Consider the following 23491-nt stretch of genomic DNA (forward strand, 5'->3'; position numbering starts at 1 on the left):
AAACTTATAAAATTCTAACAGGGTTAGACAGGGTAGACTCAGAAAGAATGTTCCCGATGGTGGGGGGAGTCCAGAACTAGGGGGTCATAGTTTGAGGATAAGGGGTAAACCTTTTAGGACTGAGGTGAGGAGAAATTTCTTCACCCAGAGGGTGGGGAATGTGTGGAATTCACTCCCACAGAAAGTAGTTGAGGCCAAAACATTGTGTGATTTCAGGAAGAAATTAGATATCACTCTTGGGGCTAAAGGGGTCGAGGGATACGGGGGGGAGGGGGGATCAGGATATTGAATTTGATGATCATCCATGATCAAAATGAATGGCGGAGCAGGCTCGAAGGGCCGAATGGCCGACTCCTGCTTCGACTTTCGATGTTTCTATGCTCAATCCCTCTTAGGGGGTTGGGTGGAGTGCACACGCTTATAATAACTCCAGGAGTCACATGTAAAGGAACAGTGTTTCATTGCACAAAATAAAGTAAAGCAAGACCACAATCCTGTGGTGAACACAAACAGGTCCCAAGTTTATTTATTCGTGTCACAAGTAGGCTTGCATTAACACTGCAATGAAGTTACTGTGAAATTCCCTAGTCGCCACACTCTAGCGCCTGTTCGGGTACTCTGAGGGAGAATTTAGCACGGCCAATGCACCCTAACGAGCATGTCTTTCAGACTGTGGGAGGAAACCCATGCAGACACAGGGAGAACATGCATATCCGCATAGACGATGACCCAAGCCAGGAATCAAACCTGAGTCCCTGGTGCTGTGAGGCAGCAGTGCTAACCACTGTGCCACCATGCCACCCACAACCTGGACAATGAATAATAGACCCACTGAGGGTCTTGCTTTATCCAGGGTTTGGTATATGAGCTCCACTTGGTGAGTTAATTACCAGTCCCCAGGGAACTCGTATTCAAAGAGTCCATCAGGGAGGTCAATCAGTGATTCCCCGTGCAAGTCCTGAGGGTTATCACAGCACGGTTCACCAATAAGGTGTTGGCTCGAAACCAACCGGACTAGAAAGAGATTTGCCCTGAAGCAACAGCACACCGAGAGTGCCACAGCAAGGAAGGGTTAGCACTGCTGCCTCACCGCGCCAGGGACCCAGGTTCGACTCCCAGCTTGGGTCACCGTCAGTGTGGAGTTTGCACATTCTCCCCGTGTCTGCGTGGGTTTCCCCCGGGTGCTCTGGTTTCCTCCCACAGTCTGAAAGACGTGCTGGTTAGGGTGGATTGGCCGTGCTAAATTCTCCCTCAGTGTAACCGAACAGGAGTGTGGCAACTAGGGGATTTTCACAGTAACTTCATTGCAGTGTTAATGTCAGCCTCGAGAATGTTTCGAGTCCAGATGACCCAGTTTTGACAAAGGGTCACCTGGACTCGAAATGTCAGCTCTTTTCTCTCCCCACAGATGCTGTCAGACCAGCTGAGATTTTCCAGCATTTTCCCCCTCGGTTTTAGATTCAAGCATCTGCAGTATTTTGCTTTTATCCAGTTTTTAATGTAAACAGACTTATGACACTAATAAATAAACTTTAAACTTATCCCTCGATGTTGAATCGGCGTAATTTATCCCAAACCTGACAGGTGCTCCATTTTCTTTCCTAATCCAGGGCAAAATAACCGCTCAGGGAAAGCTCCTTCAACAGGATACCTTCCACGTGATCGAGCAAGATGTGAGCTTTCTGTCCCGCAGCAAAGAGCGGCGGGTTTTCCTCTTCGAACAGATTGTGATCTTCAGCGAACCACTGGAGAAGAAGAAAGGGTTTTCACTGCCAGGCTATCTCTTCAAGAACAATATTAAGGTAATGCCCGCATGGGTAAGCTTTCTGTTTGTTACCAAGAGTGGCACGGTGACACCGTGGTTCACACTGCTGCCTCACAGCACCAGGGACCCCGGGTTCGATTCCCAGCCTTGGGTCACTGTCTGTGTGGAGTCTGCACGTTCTCCCCGTGTCTGCGTGGGTTTCCTCCAGGTGCTCTGGTTTCCTCCCACAGTCCGAAAGATGTGGTGGTTAGGTGATTGGCCATGCTAACTGACACGGGGCAGCACGGTGGCACATTGATCAGCACTGCTGTCTCACAGCACCAGGGACCCGGGTTCGATCCCGGCCTTGGGTCACTGTCTGTGTGGAATTTGCATGTTCTCCCCGTGTCTGCATGGGTTTCCTCCAGGTGCTCCGGTTTCTTCCCACAGTCCAAAGATGTTCTGGTTAGGTGCACTGACCATGCTAATTCTCCCTCCATGTACCCAAACAGGCGACTAGGGGATTTTCACAGTAACTCCACTGCAGTGTTAATGTAAGCCTACTTGTGACACAAATAAATAAACTTCAATAAAAAAACGTCTGCACTACGATGGCGGGCAAATCCCGCTCATGATCTGTCTGTAGTTTTAAGCAAGGATTCCCGAATCCCAGTCTAACCAAATACAAAGGAAAAGCGTGGCCCCAATAGTTCTAATGGTGAGATGTTCCTAACCCACAATAAAGACTCATAAGAACATACCAACCACCTCCAACCCAACCCACCATCCTGCTGTGGCACTCTCCATCTTATATAAAAAAAAGGTGGAGGGAATTAAAATTGTATTCCTCCAGTGTAAGTCATAGAACCCCTGTAGTGCAGAAGGAGGCCAATCAGCCCATCTAGTCTGCACCGACCACAATCCCACCCAGACACTGTCCCCATAATCTCTACGCATTTGCCCTAGCTAGTTCCCCCTGACACTAAGGGGCAATTTAGCATGGCCAATCCACCTAACCTACACATCTTTGGAGAAGAATTCAAGGATTATAGCAAAAAAACAAATAAAATGACGAAAACAGATAAACTCTGCATGACCCTCATGTCATGAAACCAACTCCCCACAGAAGCAGCCATACAAACGATTAAACCCCAGCCCCTCTCGTTCTAGGACACTAGTGGAGAAAAGGCATCAAAATGCAAAAGGAATAAACGATCCTGATTTTCACAGTGTAACAGGTGGCAAAAACCTCTCTACTCATTGGGGAGGCGATGGCCTGGTGATGACCTAACCTAAACACCTTTGGACACGAAGGGACAAATGGGGAGGTGATGGCCCAGTGGTATTATCGCTAGACTATTAATCCGGAAACTCAGCTAATGTTCTGGGGGACCCGGGTTCGATGGTGGAATTTGAACTGAATGAAAATTATCCAAATTAAGAATCTACTGATGAAACCATTGTCAGAAAAACCTATCTGGTTCACTAATGTCCTTTAGGGAAGGAAATCTGCCGTCCTTACCCGGTCTGGCCTATATGTGACTCCAGAGACACAGCAGTGTGGTCGACTCTCAACTGTCCTCGGGCAACTAGGGATGGACAATAAATGCTGGCCCAACCAGCGATGTCCGTGTCCTAGGAATGGATAAAAAAAATTAAAACAACTGGACAATTGGCCACCTGATGTTGTCAGCATGGTCCGCTGCGGGGTGTAATGCAGGCTCAATCCCCTTTCTCATTCACACTAACCAATCAGGAGCTAAATCGTTCTGTGGGACTGCTAGGAGCTGCCCGTTATTCCAGACTCAATGGCCTCCCTCCAATCAATCTTTATAAACAGCTCATTTTAAAGATCCCTGGGAATAAGTGCAAATTATCCCTTGTTTGTGTTTTCACTTTCCCAAAAAGTCTGCAATTTAACAGAGCGTGTCCAGAAATGACAGGTTAAGAGGGGCTGCAGGGAGTCAGTCCACAGGAAACTTCTTCACACTGTGCATCGCTGGGTTTGCAGTACACCAAGTGGCAAGAGCGCAGAGTAACATTGTTCTTGCACACCACCTAGTGTCCAGCCTCAGAATGGCACCCTTCTCGATATTTTGGCTCAGATCGAGCCCTGTACTTAGAACCATTGAATCCTTACAGTGCAGAAGAGGCCATTTGGCCCATCAAGTCTGTACCAACTCTCTCTGACAAAGCATCTTACCCAGACCCTCTCCCCCGTGCTATTCCTGTAACCCCACATGTTGACCATGGCAAATGGTAAAGGGTTGTGAATCTGTGGAACTCCCTGCCCAGAGAAGGAGTTGAGGCTACTTCAATGAATATTTTTAAGGCAAGGATAGATACATTTTTGAACACCAAGGGAATTAAGGATTATGATGAGTGGGTGGGTAAGTGGAGCTGAGTCCACAAAAAGATCAGCCATGACCTTATTGAATGGCGGAGCAGACTCAAAGGGCCAGATGGACCTGCTCCTAGTTCTTATGTTCCAACTTAATCCCCCTAACCTGCACATCTTTGGACATTAGTGTCAATTTAGCATGGCCAATCCACCCAAACTGCACATCTTTGGACACTAAGGGACAATTTAGCATGGCCAATCCATCTAACCTACACATCTTTGGACACTAAGGGACAATTTAGCACGGCCAATCCACCCTAACCTACACATCTTTGGACACTAAGGGACAATTTAGCACGGCCAATCCACCCTAACCTGCACATCCTTGGACACTAACGGGCAAGTTAGCATGACCAATCCCCCTAACCTGCACATCTTTGGACTGTGGGAGGAAACTGGAGCACCCAGAGGAAACCCACACAGACACAGGGAGAGTGTGCAGACTCCACACAGACAGTGACCCAAGGCCAGAATTGATCCCAGGTCCCTGGCACTGTGAGGCAGCAGTGCTAACCGCTGTGCCACAGTGCCGTGTCTAGTATCTTATCTAGTATGGTACTAATGTTTTTCTATGATACTAATGTTTTTCTCTTTTAATTCACAGGTTTTAAGTCAGTCCGCCTTGTTGTCCAATGAGGGGCATACACACGATGGGTCATACTAGGGCTGCTCTTGGATGTTCAAGAGTAGCCTAGTGCTTCATGTCGTTAGTGTGCGCTTAAACTGGACCAGATGCTGGGCAACACGACAGCTCAGTGACTATCACTGTTTGCTGTGCAGACACATGGATTTGGGCCGGTGTCTGTGGGAGTTTGCGCATTCTCCCCGTGCTTGTGTGGGTTTTCTCCGGGTGCTCCGGTTTCCTCCCACACCCCAAAGATGTGCTATTGGGCTGATTGGAGGTAATAAATTGTCCCTAAATTAGTTTCCCTCAATGTGGAATGCCATAAACAACAGATAAGGGTCATGGGTGGACGGGGCACAGTGGTTGGCACTGCTGCCTCTCGGCGCCAGGGACCCAGGTTCGATTCCCAGTTTGGGTCACTGTCTGTGTGGCGGTTGCACATTCTCCCAGTGTCTGCGTGGGTTTCCTCCCGGTGCTCTGGTTTCCTCCCACAGTCTGAAAGATGTGCAGGTTAGGGTGGATTGGCCATGCTAAATTGCCCCTTAGTGTCCAAAGATGTGTAGGTTAGGTGGATTGGCCATGCTAAATTGTCCCTTGGTGTCCAAAGATGTGTAGGTTAGGTGGATTGGCCATGCTAAATTGCCCCTTAACATCAGGGGAAATATGTGAGGATATGGGGTTAGGGCCTGGGTGGGATTGTGGTCAGTGCAGGCTTGATGGGCCAGATGGCCTCCTCCTGCACTGTAGGGATTCTGTGTTCTATGGCAGCGTAAGCTGACTTAAACTAAGCTTAACTATTGTCTACCTCTTTGTTCCCCTGTTCTAATATCCTTCTGTGGCCCAATTCCCTTTGTAACACTCCTGTGAAGCCATCAGCCCAAACATCTGGATTTAGCCGCACACTTTGGAGGGTCCGGCTGAAATATAAAAGTGAGGAGTATTGAATTGTCTCTCCCTTGTTTTTGAAATCCAGGTGAGCTGCCTTGGCCTTGAGGAATCCGTGGACAATGACCCTTGTAAATTTGCCTTGACCTCACGTGGGACGGATGGGAACATGGTGCGCTACGTCCTACAAGCCACTAATCCTGAAATCCAGCAGGCCTGGGTTTCGAATGTTAGCCAGATCTTGGAAACACAACGGAACTTTCTGAATGGTGCGTAGATCACAATCGCTGATTTGAAAGAAATCTCTTTGCGTGGAAATCTTTTGGCAGGATGAAACCATTCCAAGGAGTTTTCTAATTTGCGGGATATGGGCGTCACTGACCAGGCCAGCATTTCTTGCCCATCCCTAGTTGCCCTTTGAGAAGGTGGTGGTGGGCCGCCATCTTGAATGGCTGCAGTCCACGTGGAGGGCGCTGTGTTTGTTGAGGATGTTGTGAAACTGGGCTCTCAACTACAGTTCCAAACACGGGCACATTCCTCATTTCCTGTTGCCAGCCTGGTGAGTATGCCACCATGGCCAGTTCTCGCCCACACTTTTCCTGCCTCAGAGATGTGATGACATTGGCATCATTTTGTAGAGTAGCTGAGTTGTTCGGTCCCATTATTTCATGCCTCAATCAACAATAGTTTAGGCCAATACTCCCTGGAGTTCAGAAGAATGAGAAGAGATCTAATTGAGGTATACAAAATGGTAAGGGGTATTGATGTATTGAGTTAAGGATTAGCGTATCCAAAGATGTGCAGGTTAGGGTGGATTGGCCATGCTAAATTGCCCCTTAGTGTCCAATGTGTAGGTTAGGTGAAATAGCCATGCTAAATGTATGGGATTACAGAGATAGAGTGGGGAAGAGGGCCTGTGTGGGGAACTCTGTCAGAGAATTGGTGCAGATGTGATGGGCTGAATAGCCTCTTCTATACTGTCAGGATTCTGTGATTCTATGACCCAAACTACTCAACCATCCCTCAAATTGTGTCTGATTATACTGCTCTGAAGGGCCTCAATGTTAAATGCAATATATCGAGGTAAGTTGTTGCAGCACAAAGGGGTTTTTTGTTAGCAATTTGGATCAAACCTGAAGCCTTTCATTCCATTTTTCTAGCTCTGCAATCACCTATCGAGTACCAGCGGAGGGAAAACAAATCCAACAGCCTGGGAAGACCCCGTGATACTCGGACAGCACTCTCCATCTCAGCTGGCATGAGACCCCATTCTTCAGCATCCATGGACCGCAACCAGTTTCCCTCCATGAAGGCCTACAACACGTCACTGCCAACGCTGTTTCTGCCCCCCTGCAGGACTGGCAGTGCCACCCTGGAACCAAATCAGCATCAGGGGAAGGTAAGCAGCGGCGTCGAAGGCAACCAGCTTCGAAAGGGCTCCTTTCACAGGGTCTAACGGGAATTCTCTACAATTGTCCCAAAGTAGGATCTACTTCAAACCTTGATCTTATCCTGAGCTAGCAAGCCTTAGCTGAAGCATCATTCAGAGCACGACTCCCATAAAAGCAGAAAATAGCAGGAAATGGACGAACAACAGTTGTGTGCCCAGAGTGGGGGAGCCCTCGGCTGAGGAAAAAGGAAGCCATATTGGAATCATTGGTACCAAAGGTGGCATCGTTGGAACATATGCATGGGCAGCAAGTGTTGGTGACAATTCTCTTTTGCCCATCTACGCCTGTTCAGGACTAATTCTGAAACCCCAGGTATATTGTGAAGTTTGACTCGACCCCAACTATCTTTTTGATTTTGGCATTCGTGTGAGGATGAGGAGTTTCATTCCACCAACACTTGCTGCCCGTGCATATGGTCCAACGATGCCACCTTTGATAGCAGTGATTCCAATATAGCTTCCTTTTTCCTCAGCTGAGGATTCCCCCAATCCTGCCATGATTGACCAGGCTCACAACTGTTGTTTGGCCATTTCCCTCTATTTTTCTGCTATTATTGTAGTAATGTGATTCTATTGACCCACTAGGAAGCTTCTATCTGAACAAATTTTATTTTAACAATGCAGTTTAACTATAACAAATGAATTAGTGTAACATTTACCAACTGAAATACTTCAATATGACAAGATACAATTCTTAACTGCTCATCTATCTCTATTAGTTCCAATTTAAGCAATAGTCCTCTAATAGACTTAAATTCCTCTTCAAAATAAGTTAGCTACACACAGGCTTACATGCTGGTATGCAGACTGCCAGTCCTCAAGCCTTTGAACACAGATCGAGAGACAGGGAGACATCTGTCTTCTGACACTTAAACAGCAGCCTCCAGAGAGAGAGAGAGAGAGAGAAAGAGAAACCTCTTGCTTTTTTCAGGATCAAGCAGAAACTGAACTGTTTTTCCTTGTAAGCCTAGCTCCACCCATTCACATGACTGTCTCTTGTCAATTAACCAAATTGAACCCTACTCTAAAACCCCAGAGGAAAAACCAGAAATGCACTAACTCGAGTTAAAACAACTACCCCATTACCTAGGGTCAATTATTCTCCTGCATTCTCAGCACGGCGCTGCCTAGACAAATCGGCACCAGGTCAACCAGAGCTGAATTTTAAATATACCCCTTCACAGGAAACATGTTATAGATACGTTTCTTAAAGACACAGTGTCATCAGATATCTCTCTAGATCCATATTTTGATTCTATGTTTGTCCCATTATTATCTTATCCACTTTGGTAGCAATAATAAGAAGACAGATTATTACTTCAAAGGGCGTAAATTGAGAGAGGTGGATATTCAGCGAGACCTTGGTGTCCTCATGCATCAGTCTCTGAAAGTAAGCGTGCAGGTACAGCAGGCAGTAAAGGCGGCAAATGATATGTTGGCCTTCATAGCGAGAGGATTTGAGTATCGGGATAGGGATGTTTTACTGCAATTGTACAGGGCGTTGGTGAGGCCACACCTGGAGTACTGTGTGCAGTTTTGGTCTCCTTATCTGAGGAAGGATGTCCTTGCTATAGAGGGAGCACAGCGAAGGTTTACCAGGCTGATTCCTGGGATGGCAGCTCTGTCATATGAGGAGAGACTGAGTCAGTTAGGATTATATTCACTGGAGTTTAGAAGAGTGAGAGGGGATCTGATAGAAACTTATAAAATTCTAACAGGGTTAGACAGGGTAGATTCAGAAAGAATGTTCCCGATGGTGGGGGAGTCCAGAACTAGGGGTCATAGTTTGAGGATAAGGGGTAAACCTTTTAGGACTGAGGTGAGGAGAAATTTCTTCACCCAGAGGGTGGGGAATGTGTGGAATTCACTCCCACAGAAAGTAGTTGAGGCCAAAACGTTGTGTGATTTCGAGAAGAAATTAGATATCGCAGAATATAGTGTTACAGTTATAGTTCGGGTGTAGAGAAAGATCAACTTAATATTTGATTTGATTTATTATTGTCACATGTATTGGGATACAGTGAAAAGTATTGTTTCTTGCACACTATACAGACAAAGCATACCGGTCATAGAGAAGGAAAGGAGAGTGTTACACGCATAGCGAGGGTGTAGAGAAAGATCAGCTTAATGCGAGGTAAGTCCATTCAAAAGTCTTGACAGCAGCAGGGAAGAAGCTGTTCTTGAGTCGGTTGGTACGTGACCTCAGACTTTTGTATCTTTTTCCTGACAGAAGTAGGTGGGTAGGTGTGTGGGATCCTTGATTATGCTGGCTGCTTTTCCGAGGCAGCGGGAAGTGTAAACAGAGCATCTACCGCCTTCAGATCTTATATCTTTTGATAAGATCACCTCCCAATCATCCAAATGCTAATGGATATGGCCTCAACTTATCCAACCTTTCCTCATAGGGTGGCACAGTGGTTAGCACAGCTGCCTCACAGTGCCGGGAAGCCAGGTTCAATTCCCAGCCTTGGGTCATTGTCTGTGTAGAGTCTGCATGTCCTCCCCTTGTCTACGTGGGTTTCCTCCGGGTGCTCCAGTTTCCTCCCATAGTCCAAAAGATGTGCAGGTTAGGTGCATTGGTCATACTAAATTGTCCCCTGTTGTTCAAAGATGTGCAGGTTAGATGGATTGGCCATGGTGTGGTGTTACAGGGATAGGGTGGGGGAAGAGGGCCTGGGCAAGATCCTCTTGTTAAAGAGTCAATGCAGAGTTGATGGGCTGAATGGTCTCTTCTGCACTGTCAGGACTCTATGATAATCCCCCTCATCCCAAGTGAAGCTTCTCCCAAGTGCAAACGTGATGGCTAACACAGGCAGCAATGCAGCTGGAGAGGTGTTTGGAAGGAAATGGCAATCATGTTTTCCTGACTAACTTTGTCTCTCTTACTCTGAACAGAACACCCAAGACGGGAACTCCAATAAGATTAGAGACCATGGCCACAAGTCGCTGGGCAAGCATAGGAGCCGAGATAATCTGGATGAGAGCAGCCAATAAAAGAATTGCGTTGCTTTTCACTTTTTCTTTGCTTTCAAGGGACGTCCGTTCAGGAGCATACACACTGTGGGTCAACTCCCTATTGTTAGTTCGTAGTCCGTGAACTAATTCTCAGAACAAATCGGTCAAAGGTTTGGCAAGCAATTGATGTGTCCCCAGGTGTGCTCCGTAACACTAACAGGTGGAAGGTCAAAGGTTAGCAGCAGGGTACAAGTTTTCTCATTGGCTTACACATCAGGTCATGACCTCTGTGTTGTTCTGAGGGCCCTGTATCCAACCGCAGTGAGAAGCGGCTGTGGTGGCGTTTTACTCCAGCAGGAAAGTTACTTGTTTTTACAGATTGCTAAATCAGATTTAGCCACATTCTGTCTGGGAGTTTTTGATTCAAAGGGTGGAATCGCCTGCACTTTTTCCATGCCGAACATCACGCCAACATGGGCCATCCGGATGACTGAGGCCTGAGCGCGACCTGGCGCTTTTGAAAAAGCCACTCAACTGCATTCGCCACGAGGCCGCAAAGCAAATTCTGTGCTTCAGCCGCCAGAGCAAGCTGCAACCACCGATGTTGTACCCTCAGCTGACAGCTGGATTCTGGCACGGTCAAAAACTCCCCGATACCCTCACTCCCCCACCTAGCTCTGTGGCACAGATTCGTGCCCACTTCAATATTGGCGTGTGGATCGTGCTATGCTTTTGACTTTTGGGATTGATATATCCCAATATTGGTATCAAAATAAGCCCCCGGCGCGCTCGCGAGGGAAAAAAACTCCATCAAATTACACACATCCGACCCTTGGAAAAAGGAAGACAGTTGCGTTGGTTTGGAATAACAGGGGCAAAAGAAAAACATTGCCAACCGTACGGCTGGTGGAAGATCCAAGCATGGCATCGAGGAAGCATGACAAACCTTTAGCACGAGAGTGAACAAGTTAACTGCCTGAAATGGAATGTATCCAAATTGCCAAGACTTGCAGTCACATCCAGTATTTGCCTGTGTTGAGAAGGGTTGACTTGTCTCTCTCTCAATGTTGCAGGAGTACCAGTCGACTCTCTTTTGTGGTCCGAGCTTTGTATCCAGAGGCCATTTTCAAGTTTGACCCCTCTGAGGTTTGCATTTTATAAAGCATTTCTATCCTTGCCGTATCTTCCCTGTTGGTTCTGATGGTTCTTTTTGCTTTTGAAGATTATGCACCCCTTTCTTGTCACTCCACGCTCTGCCCCTTGCCCACCGCCTTGCACTAGTTATTAGGAGAACGGCCTTTCAGTAACGTTCAAACCCCTTCTGCTTCTCCGCCACGCATTTACAATCAGAGAATCCCGACAGAAGGAGGCCATCCAGTCCACTGAGCCTTCACTGACAACAATCCCACCCAGGTCCTATCCCCATAACCCCACGTGTTTACCCTGCTAATCACCCCCCCTCCCTCACTCTCCAAAACTAAGGGGCAATTTAGCATGGCCAATCCACCTAACCTGCACATCTTTGGAGTGTTGGTGGAAACCCACACAGACACAGGGAGAATGTGCAGACTCCACAGACAGTGACCTGAGGCCGAGAATTGAACCAGTGCTAACCACTGTGCCACCGTGTCGCCCTTATTTACGCTGACAACTCCTTCCCTACACCAACCAAGCATCCAGAATTCACTGCAGCCGAGTCACATTGCAGTGATTTCATTGCTGGCCAAGGGAGTGAATTTAAATCGCCTGAACAGAAACAGAAAATGCTAGAAAATCTCAGCAGGTCTGACGGCATCTGTGGAGAGAGAGAGAAAACATAGCTCTGACGAGGGGTCATCCAGACTCAAAACATTGGCTCTATTCTCTCTCTCCTCAGATGCTGTCAGACCTGCTCAGATTTTCCAGCATTTTCTGTTTTTGTACCTGATTCCAGCATCGTGGTGTTTTGCTTTTAGCTTAGATCTCCTAAACCTGGGCAAAACAAAAGTACCAGCTTCTCTGAAGACAGTAGCATTTATTGTAAGAAGCAAATGATTTGAAGCTACCTTGACACTGTCGAGACCCTCAGTAGGAATATACTCTGTTCTCCAAATCCAAATTGGTCCGATTGCTGCCATTGCTTGATAGTGTTTTAACTGCTGGGTACGTGTGGCCTCAGATTCCTGCAGCCATTAGGAATCAGGGCTGGAGCTGCAAACCTTTAAGGTGAACTCCCACGATTGGCACTGAGGATGCTTTATCTGTAATAGAATAACAGAACACCACCGTCTGGCAAAGGATTCAGATGTGACCAGTTTACAGTTGGTATCTGAGCCCTGAGATCGGACTGCATTACTCCCTAATATCTTACACAAGTCACTGTTATGTGTGCAATTTATAATTTAATTTGTTGCTGTTTTTCAGGAAGCAAGCTTCCTTGCCCTTTTTTGGAAGAGTTTTGAAAACATCCACAGGTCATAGAATCAGAGAGTAGAATCCCACAGTGCAGGAGAGACCATTTGGCCCATTGAGTCTGCACTGACTCTCTGAACAGAGCATCTCACACGATGCCTCTTCCCTGCCCTATCCCTGTAACCCCCACATTTACCATGGCCAATCCACCTAACCTACACATCTTTGAATTGATAGGAAACTGGAGCACCTGGAGGAAACCCACACAGACATGGGGAGAATGTGCATAGTACACTACAGCACAAACAGGCCCTTCAGCCCACAAGTTGTGCCAATCATATCCCTACCTACCAGGCCTATCTATAACCCTCAATCCCATTAAATCCCATGGACTCATCCAGAAGTCTCTTAAAAGACCCCAGCGAGTTCGCCTCCACCACCACCGACGGCAATCGATTCCACTCACTCACCACCCTCTGAGTGAAAAACTTAACCCTGACATCTCCTCTGTACCTGCTCCCCAGCACCTTAAAACCTGTGTCCTCTCGTAGCGACCATTTCAGCCCTGGGAAATAGCCTCCGAGAATCCACCCTATCTATACCTCTCAACCCCGTCTCTCCAGGGAGAAGAGTCCGAGCTCCCTCAACATTTCCTCATAAGGCATGCCTCCCAATCCAGGCAACATCCTTGTAAATCTCCTCTGCACCCTCTCAATGGCTTCCACATCCTTCCTGTAGTGAGGCGACCAGAACTGCACACAGTAGTCCAAGTGGGGTCTGACAAGGGTCTTATAAAGTTGCAGCATTACCTCCCGACTCCTAAACTCAATCCCTCGATGAAGGCTAGTACACCATACGCCTTCTTGACCACATCCTCCACCTGCGAGGCTGATTTAAGAGTCCTATGGACCTGGACCAAGGTCCTTTTGATCCTCTACACTGCTAAGACTCCTACCCTTGATATTGTACTCCTTCATCCCATTGGTCCTGCCAAAATGGACCACTACACATTTATCCATGTTGAAGTCCATGTGCAAACTCCACACAGAGTGACCCAAGCCAGGAATTGAACCTGGGTCCCTAGCGCTGTGATAGAGCAGCACTAACCACTGTGCCACCCAGAGATGTGCAAACTGCTAACAATTTCAAGATACCCAAAGGACAACAATTAGATCAATAGGGCGTTGGTGACAGAGGAACAAAAAGTGTGGGTTGCGTTCCCACTGTGTTCAGTGCTCTGAATTCCCAGGACTACCTTGCCATTTTCATCGAGTCTCTACAGTGCAGAAGGGAGCCATTCGGCCCATTGAGTCTGCACCAACTCTTTGACAGGGTCCCACTTCCCAGGATTAAGCTTGGGAAAAAAACACCCTACAACATCCCTAAATTCATAGGCGTGTAAAGTGGCAGAATTGTGCCCCTGACAATTCAAATGTTTGACATAAGAACATAAGAAATAGGAGCAGGAGTAGGCCATCTGGCCCTTCGAGCCTGCCCCGCCATTCAATAAGATCATGGCTGATCTGTCGTGGCTCAGTTCCACTTTCCCGCCCTCTCCCCATAACCCTTAATCCCCTCTCTTATCAAAAACCCATCAACCCGCTTCTTAAAAATATTTAGCGAGGCAGCCTCCACCACTTCAACAGGCAGAGAATTCCAGAGATTCACCACCCTTTGAGTGAAGAAATTCCTCCTCAACTCCGTTCTGAACCGCCCCCCCTTTATCTTGAGGCTGTGCCCCCTAGTCCTACTGTCTTTTTTGAGCGGGAAGAGTCTCTCCACCTCTATCCTATCCATCCCATTCATCATCTTATACGTCTCAATGAGATCTCGCCTCATTCTTCTAAACTCTAACGAGTACAAGCCCAGTTTATTCAGCCTCTCCTCATAGCTCAACCCCCTCGACCTGCCACCCCAACACAATCAACATGACAGTTTGACATTTAAACAGCAACACAAGTAGGAATTAAACCAAAATGTTCATTTTTTTTTATACAATATCAAAAAAAAAAGGCCACGGGACATAATTGAACTGGAGGATGGGATTTTCTGACCTCACTTGTCCCGAAACTATAAAGTCCTGCCCGAGGCCCATGGACCTTTCCATGCCCCTTCCCTTCGCCTGCTGCGATTCCAGTGGGCATGACAGTAAAATTACGGCCCCTGCTTCTGATTACTTCACGCAAGTAGCAGTACTTTGCATTTGAACAGAAGGATGCCATTCAGCCCCTCAGGTCTGCTGTCATTTTTTTCACTTGTAGCCAACTCTGTCTCCATGTGCGGGTGGGGGTGCATAGCGGGTAAACAGAGTTGATGTTCAGCCAAGAGCACATTGGATACTGGAGTGGGTCCGAGCGGGGCCTATTCCTACTTCTCAGGTCCTATCTCCTTTACCTTCATAAATGCCAACTCCCTTCCCCAACCAAAATCTGAGTGTTGAAAGCTCCAGTTGACTCCTAGCATCCACAGTCCTTCACGGGGACAGAACTCCAGATTTTCCCTCCCTTTGCAGGAATAATTGCCTCCCTGACAAAACTCCTAAAATATAGCGTCCAAAGATGTGCAGGTTAGGTGGATTGGCCATGCTAAATTGCCCCTTAATGACCAAAGATGTCCTGGTTAGGGTGCATTGGCCGTGTTAAATTCTCCCTCAGCGTACCTGAACAGGAGTGTGGCGACTAGGGGATTTTCACAGTAACTTCATTGCTATGTGAATCTCAGCCTACTTTTGACAATAATAGATAAACTTTAAAGAACTTAAACTGCAAGCATAATTGGCTATTGATGAGTTCCCTCACATGGTTGGGGGGGGCGGTGCCTTGACAGTGAAGGAAAGTTGACACCTCCAGGAGAAATTGAATTCTCTTCAAGATGAGATAAACAGAAAATTGGAGGAACCCCAACTCCATCCACCCTCCTGGCCTAAGGTGGGGATCAGAGGGGCTTAAAAAGGGAAAACTAAGAGAGGGGGGTCATGTCACTGGACCGTTTGATTCTCATTGCCAATACATCTGATCAGTTTGCGATTTAATTCCCACAAGAGTTCTGAAATGTGACCCATTCACTGCTAAGCGTTTTCTATGTATCATACTCCTGTATATGCATGTTTTAATAAAATATTGTCTTTTCAAGAGATGTGGAGATGGAGAACCAGGCTGTTGTATCATATATCAAATTAAAATGGAAAAACTTTTAAAAGACCGACGGCAGTTTGCTTTTTTTGTGGCTCAGCGGCACAAGCAACATGGTCAAGTGACATCTTATAAACATTTCACCCCAACACAACTAAAAGACCAGTTATCTAACCAATTGCAAATTGGATTTAGCACCTTCATCATAAAACAGAGCAGATAGCCAAAAAACGGGGTCAAAAAGTTAGATCTTCATCATAGAGTCCTCAAGTGCAGAAGGCGACCATTCAGCCCAAGTCTTCATTGACTCCGACAGTGCATCCCACCCAGACCTGATCCCCATAACCCCACAGATTTACCCCACTAATTCCCCCTAATCTAAACATCTTTGCATATTATGGGTAATTTAGCACAGCCAATCCACCTAACCTACACATCTTTGGTCACTAAGGGACAATTTAACATGGCCAATCCACCTAATCTTTGGAGTGTAACCTCACCCAGAGGAAATCCACGCAGACACGTGGGGAGGAAGTGCAAACTCCACACAAATAGTCACCCGAGGCAGGAATTGAACCTGGGTCCCTGGCGCTGTGAGGCAGCAGTGCTAACCCACTGTGCCACCATGACAGGTCATCTCTTGTATGATATTGGCTGAGATGAATGTTGGTCAGGGTGCTGGCAAGAGCTCCCTTTCAAAGTTATGCCATGTGATCTCTATGCTTATTTGCTTAAACAGCTCATTGAAAAGTCCCTGCCTCCAACTGCACTGAAACTTCAGTCTGGATTGTCTGAAGTGGGCCTTGAACCCTCTATCTCAAACATGAATGCCACAACTGAGTCTCACATCAAGAGGCGGGGGGGGGGGGGGGGATTTTCCAACTTGGCACACTGGGTGTAAAACAAGGACACTTAGATGGCAAGCAGGCAGAACAAATTTAGACCAAAAATATATTACCATACAGCTTCCATGGTGTCAGTTCTGCATCAAAAAGTTAGAAACCTAGAGGTTGTGACGTTAATGAGTGCATGCTTAATGTGCTAGTATACTATGCCTGGTTGGCACTGCTGCTTTGCAGCACCTGGGATCTGGGTTCGATTCCCGGCTTGGGTCACTGTCTGTGCGAAGTCTGCATGTTCTCCCCATGTCTGTGTGGGTTTCCTCCCACAGTCCAGAGATGGTCAGGTGGATTGGCCATGCTAAATTTTCCTTTAGTGTCCAAAGATGTGTAGGTTAGATGGATTGGCCATGCTAAATTGCCCCTTGTCAGGGGAATTAGTAGGGTAAATACATTGGGTTATAGGGATTGGGTGGGACTGTTGTCTATGCAGGCTCGATAGGCCGAATGGCCTCCTCCTGTACTGTAGGGATTCTATGTCTGGTATTTGAATGTGAGCCTTAACCGTTTTAATTATAAACCTTTTGGCTAACACTAACAGACCAAGGAATGCCACAATAGATCTTGTTCACTAATGCCACAAATCATTTCTAGGTCATACTCTCAAAAAAGTGCACACATCCCAAAAAACATCGTTTTAAAAATTCACATGGTCAGAGGGAAGAAGGACATCCCATTTTTACCTGAAAAGGAGACAAGCAAAATATTTCGCGGGGCTCCAAAAGAGGCGTCACTTTCCCAATCTTTGGTCCTGGCCACAAATTTTCAACTCCATCTTTCCACTCCTGTCCTGCAACAACACCATAAAACCCATGCACTTTTCTCTCCCAAGGTTATATTTCTAGAGCGTTTGAGGATACAAAGAGCAGCCTCACTCCATTCCTTCTTAAATCAAACTGGATGCTGCTTTCTTCCAAATGATTTCACTCTCTGGTGTCAACTCCACCCCTGTACCTGCAACCATAAGGAAAGTGGGTTTTCATGTGAAGGATTCCAGCCATAGCAAAAAAATGATCAGGTTATTTCCTGATGCATACAGTTCATACTGCATGGGCATGTAAGAAGGGCCAGAACCAAAAGATTTGGTTTGATTTATTATTGTCACATGTATTGGGATACAGTGAAAAGTATTGTTTCTTGCACACGATATGGACAAAACATACCGTTCATAGAGTACATAGGGGAGAAGGAAAGGAGAGGGTGCAGAATGTAGTGTTACAGTCATAGCTAGGGTGTAGAGAAAGATCAACTTAAAATTTATTGTCATACGTATTGGGATAGTGAATTATTTTTTATTGCACACTATACAGACAAAGCAGTTGGAAGGGAATTTGGCCAGTCAGAGGTGTATAAGGAGGGATAAGCATGTAAAGGACTGAGAACACAGCCTTGTGGGACACCGGTGTTGAGGATGATCGTGGAGGAGGTGTTGTTGCCTATCCTTACTGACTGTGGTCTGAGAGTTAGGAAGTTCAGGATCCAGTCACAGAGGGAGTAGCTGTGGCCCAGGCCACGGAGTTTGGAGATGAGTCTTGTGGGAATAATGGTGTTGAAGGCTGAGCTGTAGTCTATGAATAGGAGTCTAAAGATAAGTGTCGGTGTTAACTCGGCATTCCAGGGTTGAGTGCAAGGAGATGGCGTCTGCTGTGGGCCTGTTGCAGCACTAGGTGAACTGTAATGGATCCAGGTAACCTGGAAGGCAGGAATTGATTTGTGCCATGACTAACCTGTCATTACGTTGTTGACCTCTCCATTTACCCAGATGCTGGTAAGAAAAATAGTCAGGAATGTTTCATAATTACCCGTACGACATTGAGAAACAATTCACACACGGGGCACAAGGGACAGCATAGAAACAAAAATACCCAACAGTTAGGAACTTTTCACATATATATAAAATCCTGAGGTCCCGGTGTGACTGGCCTTTCTTAGGAGCGTCTGACTCAAGGTCACTTACTCCAGTTCAGTACATTAAGAGCAAAATACCTCAGGCGCTGCAATCTGAAACAAACAAAATGCTGGAAAGTCTCAGCAGGTCTGACAGCATCTGTGGAGAGAGAATGGAGTACACACAGTTTACAGATTACTGATTAGAATGCGAGTCTTTACAACTAAGCTGCTATTCAAGTCTTAAAGATGCCAACAAGTCCAACACCAGCATCTCCACATTGAGAGAGAACGGAGCCAACATTTCTGATGAAGGGCCATGCAGACTCAAAACAATGGCTCTAGTACATAGAAACAGAACTGTACAGCAGATCACTAGACAATTAATCCAAGAACTCAGCTAATGTTCTGGGGACCCGGGTTCAAATCCCGCCACAGCAGATGGTGGAATTTGAATTCAATAAAAAATATCTGGAATTAAGAATCTACTGATGAAACCATTGTCGGAAAAACCCATCTGGTTCACTAATGGGAAGTAAATCTGCTGTCCTTATCCGGTCTGGCCTACGTGTGACTCCAGAGGCACAGCAATGTGGTTGACTCAACTGCCCTCTGGAAGGCCTAGCCAAGGGCAACTAAGGATGGGCAATAAATGGTGGCCCAGCCAGCGATGCCCCTGTCCTATGAATGAATTTTTAAAAATACTGTCATTTGCTGCAGAGATTTTCCAACATTTTCTGTTTTAAAACCAGACCAGTGTTATGGTAATAAGCATTATGAAAAGACAGTAGTGACGTCCCCAGAATATTAGCTGAGTTTCTGGATTAATAGTCTAGCGATAATACCACTTGGACATTTCCTCTGGAGAGAGGATAGAGCCAATGTTAAGTCTGGATGACCCTTCAGCAGAAAAGTTGGCTCTATTCTCTCTTCACAGATGCTGTCCAACCTGCTGAGATTTTCCACATTCAGTGGAGTTAAGTGGAGTCAGGGAAATTTGGATTAAAAATTTTGCAGAGGGATCAATGTTGTAAATTGCAATCTTAGATTATGACGCTTCACCAGTTAATAGATTCCAATGCTGGATTGCTGTGAAATATGTATTCAGTTGTCAAACCCGTCTTTCAGGGCACAAATATACCCCCCCCCCCAAAAAAAAACTTCTACAGAAACACAAGACATTAATTACCACCTTTATTGATGGTAGAAAGCAAATGACTGTACATTTACAGTAAAGTGAAATTTCACAGTAAAACATTAAACTCTTATAAAACAAACATTACAGGACATTAATACGTATAAAATCATTGAATTTCCATGCTATTGGACTACAATCTGAGTGCTCCCAAAAATACAATAGATTTTTAAAAAATCTATACTGTATATTACTAAGTTATTGCAGTCAGTAACTTGGACTAGAGTCTGACATCCATAATTACCCATGTCGTTGGCAGTTACAAGAGCACACCTTCAGGGTATACAGAAGCTTGCACTCAACAATGGTATCTGGATGCTAAAGAACAGCTAACATCTCATTTTACAAAAGACATGAAGGGCTTTAAGACAGTATAGCTCAGTTTAAAAAAAAATTGGTCCAGTATCTTTATATGTAATTATGAGGAAAACATGCTTCTATAACACAAGCTTTCCATCACGTATGATGAGAATTATTCCAGTTCTACAAGCCACCTTTGCCTATTCTCGTACAAGTCCAGTCCCAATTAGAACCCCTCCCCCCCTTAAACTAAAAGCATACAATTCCCTGGCATGCAAGGCAGTGGACTATATGTTATAGTCAACGATTTGGATCGGTTCACAGTAAGATACAATAAACCTGTATCAACAGGCAACTTGCAAGTGTGTTAGCGTTGACACTTTGTGGTGTTAAATGATGCACAATTAATTCATCAAAAATGTAAGAGGGCCAGTGGGGAAAGGAGAGTGAAGGAGGAGGGGGAAAATTAGTGTTTTGGGTAGAAAAATACTCTTGGCAATTTTCCCTCAACCAAAAGCAGTCTAAGAGAGTTAAAGTTTATTTATTCATGTCACAAGTAGGCTTACATTGACACTGCAATGAAGTTACTGTGAAAATCCCCTAGTCACCACACTCCTGTTGGGATATGGGGGTAGGGCCTGGGTGGGATTGTGATCGGTGCAGAGTCGATGGGCTGAATGGCCTCTTTCTGTACTGTAGGGTTTCTATGATTTCCATTTGGGTAACTGAGGGAGAATTTAGCACGGCCAATGCACCCTAACCAGCACATCTTTCAGACTGTGGGAGGAAACTGGAGAAGGCCTACAGAGAGAATGTACAAACAGCACACAGTCACCCAAGGCTGGAATTGAACCTGGGTCCCTGGTGCTGTGAGGCAGCAGCGCTAACCCACTGTGTCACCAAGCCATCTCATTCAAACAGGTTTCTTCTCACTTCCACAAACGGTGGTGGTTTTTCTGGATGAGCCAGTTACGAGGAACCAAATAGTTGCGAATGGTAGAAACTCTCTCACAGAACAGATTGCTAATGAGCAAGGGCACAGCCCAAAAGGCAGGAGGATCGTGAAAAAGAATGCATTACAACTGACTCCACTCAGTTTGACTGAAAGTTACCTTTGACCCTGAACTCTGCAATTAGCCTCAACCGTAGGAAAGGCAAAGGAGGAAGCAGCCACAAGGTTCACATCGAACCAGACCAGACGCTGTGGATACGAGCTGCCAATATCACAGTGGCTTCTAAACACATGGAAGTTTAGAGGTGGCAGCTCAGAGAATGCAATCGACCATCGACCTGGTTTGCCTCCATTGCGATACCAACATTCAGGCAAAGCAAATCATTGTTGGGGACGCTTTTGGAGTTAGATACTTCAATAATATCACAGTATTTGGGCCCCAATTAACAAGCTACTATAAATAAGTTTAAAAAAATGCTGGAATACCATTAAAAGATCTTACCCAACTAAGACTGGATTAGTGATCAATGTTTGGGGTGGCACTTTAGTGGCAGCTTTACTAGAGAAAAAACACGAGTAGGGAAATGAGAAACCTCTGTCGCCCAGAGGAATTTTAGCTCAGTCTCCCCTCTCCTCTAAGTACTCAGGAATCTTCAACTTAAATAGGCCTAGTGTTCAGAATAGAATCCCTACAGTGTAGAAGACAGCCATTCAGCCCATTGAGTCTGCACCGACCACAATCCCACCCAGGCCCAATACCCATAACCACATGCATTTACCCCAGCTAGTTCCCCAATACTAAAAGGGGCAATTTAACGTGGCCAATCCACCTAACCTACACATCTTTGGGCTGTGGGAGGAAACCCATGCAGAAACAGGGAGAACGTGCAGACTCCACACAGTGACAGTACTGGGAACAAGAGAATAAATTGGAGTCATAATAATTGTCACGAGTCAACAACAAATGGATTAACCTGAAATCATAAGCACGTTAATGGCATCCTGCAATACTGACGCATCCAATTGCTGCTGAATACTGATAAAACACAAACTACCAGTTAAACTGCTGCAAGTGACAACAATTCAGTGTTGCAGACTGAGTTTTTAAACATACCGAGGAGACAAAAAGGGAAACCCTGTCTTTGGGCACCTGGAATAATCATTCGTGCTGCCACAGAATCAATACAAGGCAGGCGAGAATAAAATGAGAATTAATGTAGAGATTTGAGAAATGTGTTTTTTTTGTAAACTGTTATGTCTCAAAGCTTCAACCAGCTCTCAGTCCTGGCAGATATAGTGGTCACTATATTGGTGTTAAAACACTATTATTCAAAATACTTTTCTTTCCCTTAAAAAGAAACCATAACATGCTAAGATGATCAAGCTCTGCTACAGTTAAAATGTGCGCGCGCTAGTTATTGAAAAGATGAATTGGGAGGAGTCGTTTTGTGTAGATGCGTGCTTATACAAAAGGATGAATGGGGAGGGATGCTAGGTTTTGCTGAGAATTCTGTTAGTTTATCTGGAATGGTTTTTAAGTGATTGTCATGCTGCTATTAAGAGTCAGACTGACATCTACATACATATTGCTAAATTGGGAAGCCTTTTTTTTAGTAACTGTTTCTACTCAGTTAGAACCTTGGCAGTAGTGGTGTTTGGGGGTAGGCATCCCTCTGTAGTTTATTAGCACTGCCCAAGTACAGCATACCCTTCTGCTAGTTTCAGCAAAGACAAGTACGGAAGACAACTTTTTTGTCACAGCTGTCACCAGGAAACTACTCCTGCGCGATTGTCGGCGCAGGGTCCGAGATTTCACTCCACTGAGAGCGAAAAGGTGCTGTGACGCTTTCCGATGCGGTTGAGGAGCTGGGGCAAAACGGCGGCACTGCGGAGAAGGACGGAAGCACAGAAGCCATGGCAGTATCGGCAGGGGGAAGGTTCGAGAAGGCCAGACGTGAGACTGGACTGGTGGTTGACAAGAGTGAACCTGGAAAGGAAAAGTCCCAAGTTAGACAGCAGAACAACAGAATCAAGGTCAAAGCCTACACACAGTGGAAGGTGTAGTTCTTCTCCACATTGAATCCCTACAGTGCAGGAGGTGGCCATTCGGCCCACTGAGTCTGCACCAACCACAATCCCATTCAGGTCCCATCCCCATAACCCCATGTATTTACCTCACTAATCCCTCTAACATTAAGGGGCAATTTAGCATGGCCAATCTGCCAAACCTAGACATCTCAAGTAAAAGTAAAGTTTATTTGTTAGTCACAAGTAAGGCTTACATTAACACTACAATGAAATTACTGTGAAATTTCCCTAGCTGCCACACTCTGGCGCCTGTTCGGATCAATGCAAACATTCTAACCAGCACATCTTTCAGAATATGGGAGGAAACCGGAGCACTCGGAGGAAACCCATGCAGACACGGGGAGAATGTGCAAACTCCACACAGACAGTGACCCAAGATGCGAATCAAACCCAGTCCCCAGTTTTCAGATCAGCCATGATCTTATTGAATGGCGGGGCAGGCTCGAAGGGCTAGATGACCTACTCCTGCTCCTATTTCTTATGTTCTTATGTTCCTTGCCCTGTATGGCAGCAGTGCTAACCACTGTGCCACTCTTTGGACACTAAAGAGCAATTTGGCATGACCAATCCACCTAACCTGCACATCTG

At 45.9% G+C, this 23491-nt stretch overlaps 2 protein-coding genes across 8 annotated transcripts in view; one reads left to right on the forward strand and one right to left on the reverse strand.

Moving 5' to 3' along the window:
* LOC145361989 (rho guanine nucleotide exchange factor 25-like) overlaps window positions 1-13901 on the forward strand; it is a 196279-nt gene extending 182378 nt beyond the window's left edge. For all 4 annotated transcript variants that reach the window (XM_080217994.1, XM_080217993.1, XM_080217992.1 and 1 more), the window contains 4 exons: window positions 1611-1802; window positions 5744-5924; window positions 6816-7054; window positions 10001-13901. In XM_080217994.1, coding sequence (XP_080074120.1) covers window positions 1611-1802; window positions 5744-5924; window positions 6816-7054; window positions 10001-10099 — 711 coding nt within the window. In that variant the 3' untranslated portion in view covers window positions 10100-13901. The remainder of the gene's footprint in view (window positions 1-1610; window positions 1803-5743; window positions 5925-6815; window positions 7055-10000) is intronic.
* Window positions 13902-19547: 5646 nt separating this feature from the next.
* Window positions 19548-23491, reverse strand: part of LOC145361992 (Golgi reassembly-stacking protein 2-like) — a 45704-nt gene continuing 41760 nt past the window's right edge. For all 4 annotated transcript variants that reach the window (XM_080218001.1, XM_080217999.1, XM_080218000.1 and 1 more), the window contains one exon: window positions 19548-22802. In XM_080218001.1, the coding sequence (XP_080074127.1) occupies window positions 22591-22802 (212 nt within the window). In that variant the 3' untranslated portion in view covers window positions 19548-22590. The remainder of the gene's footprint in view (window positions 22803-23491) is intronic.

This window comes from Carcharhinus amblyrhynchos, chromosome X (genome assembly GCF_965287045.1).
Source record: "Carcharhinus amblyrhynchos chromosome X, sCarAmb.v2.hapA, whole genome shotgun sequence".
Taxonomy (NCBI): Eukaryota; Metazoa; Chordata; class Chondrichthyes; order Carcharhiniformes; family Carcharhinidae; genus Carcharhinus; species Carcharhinus amblyrhynchos.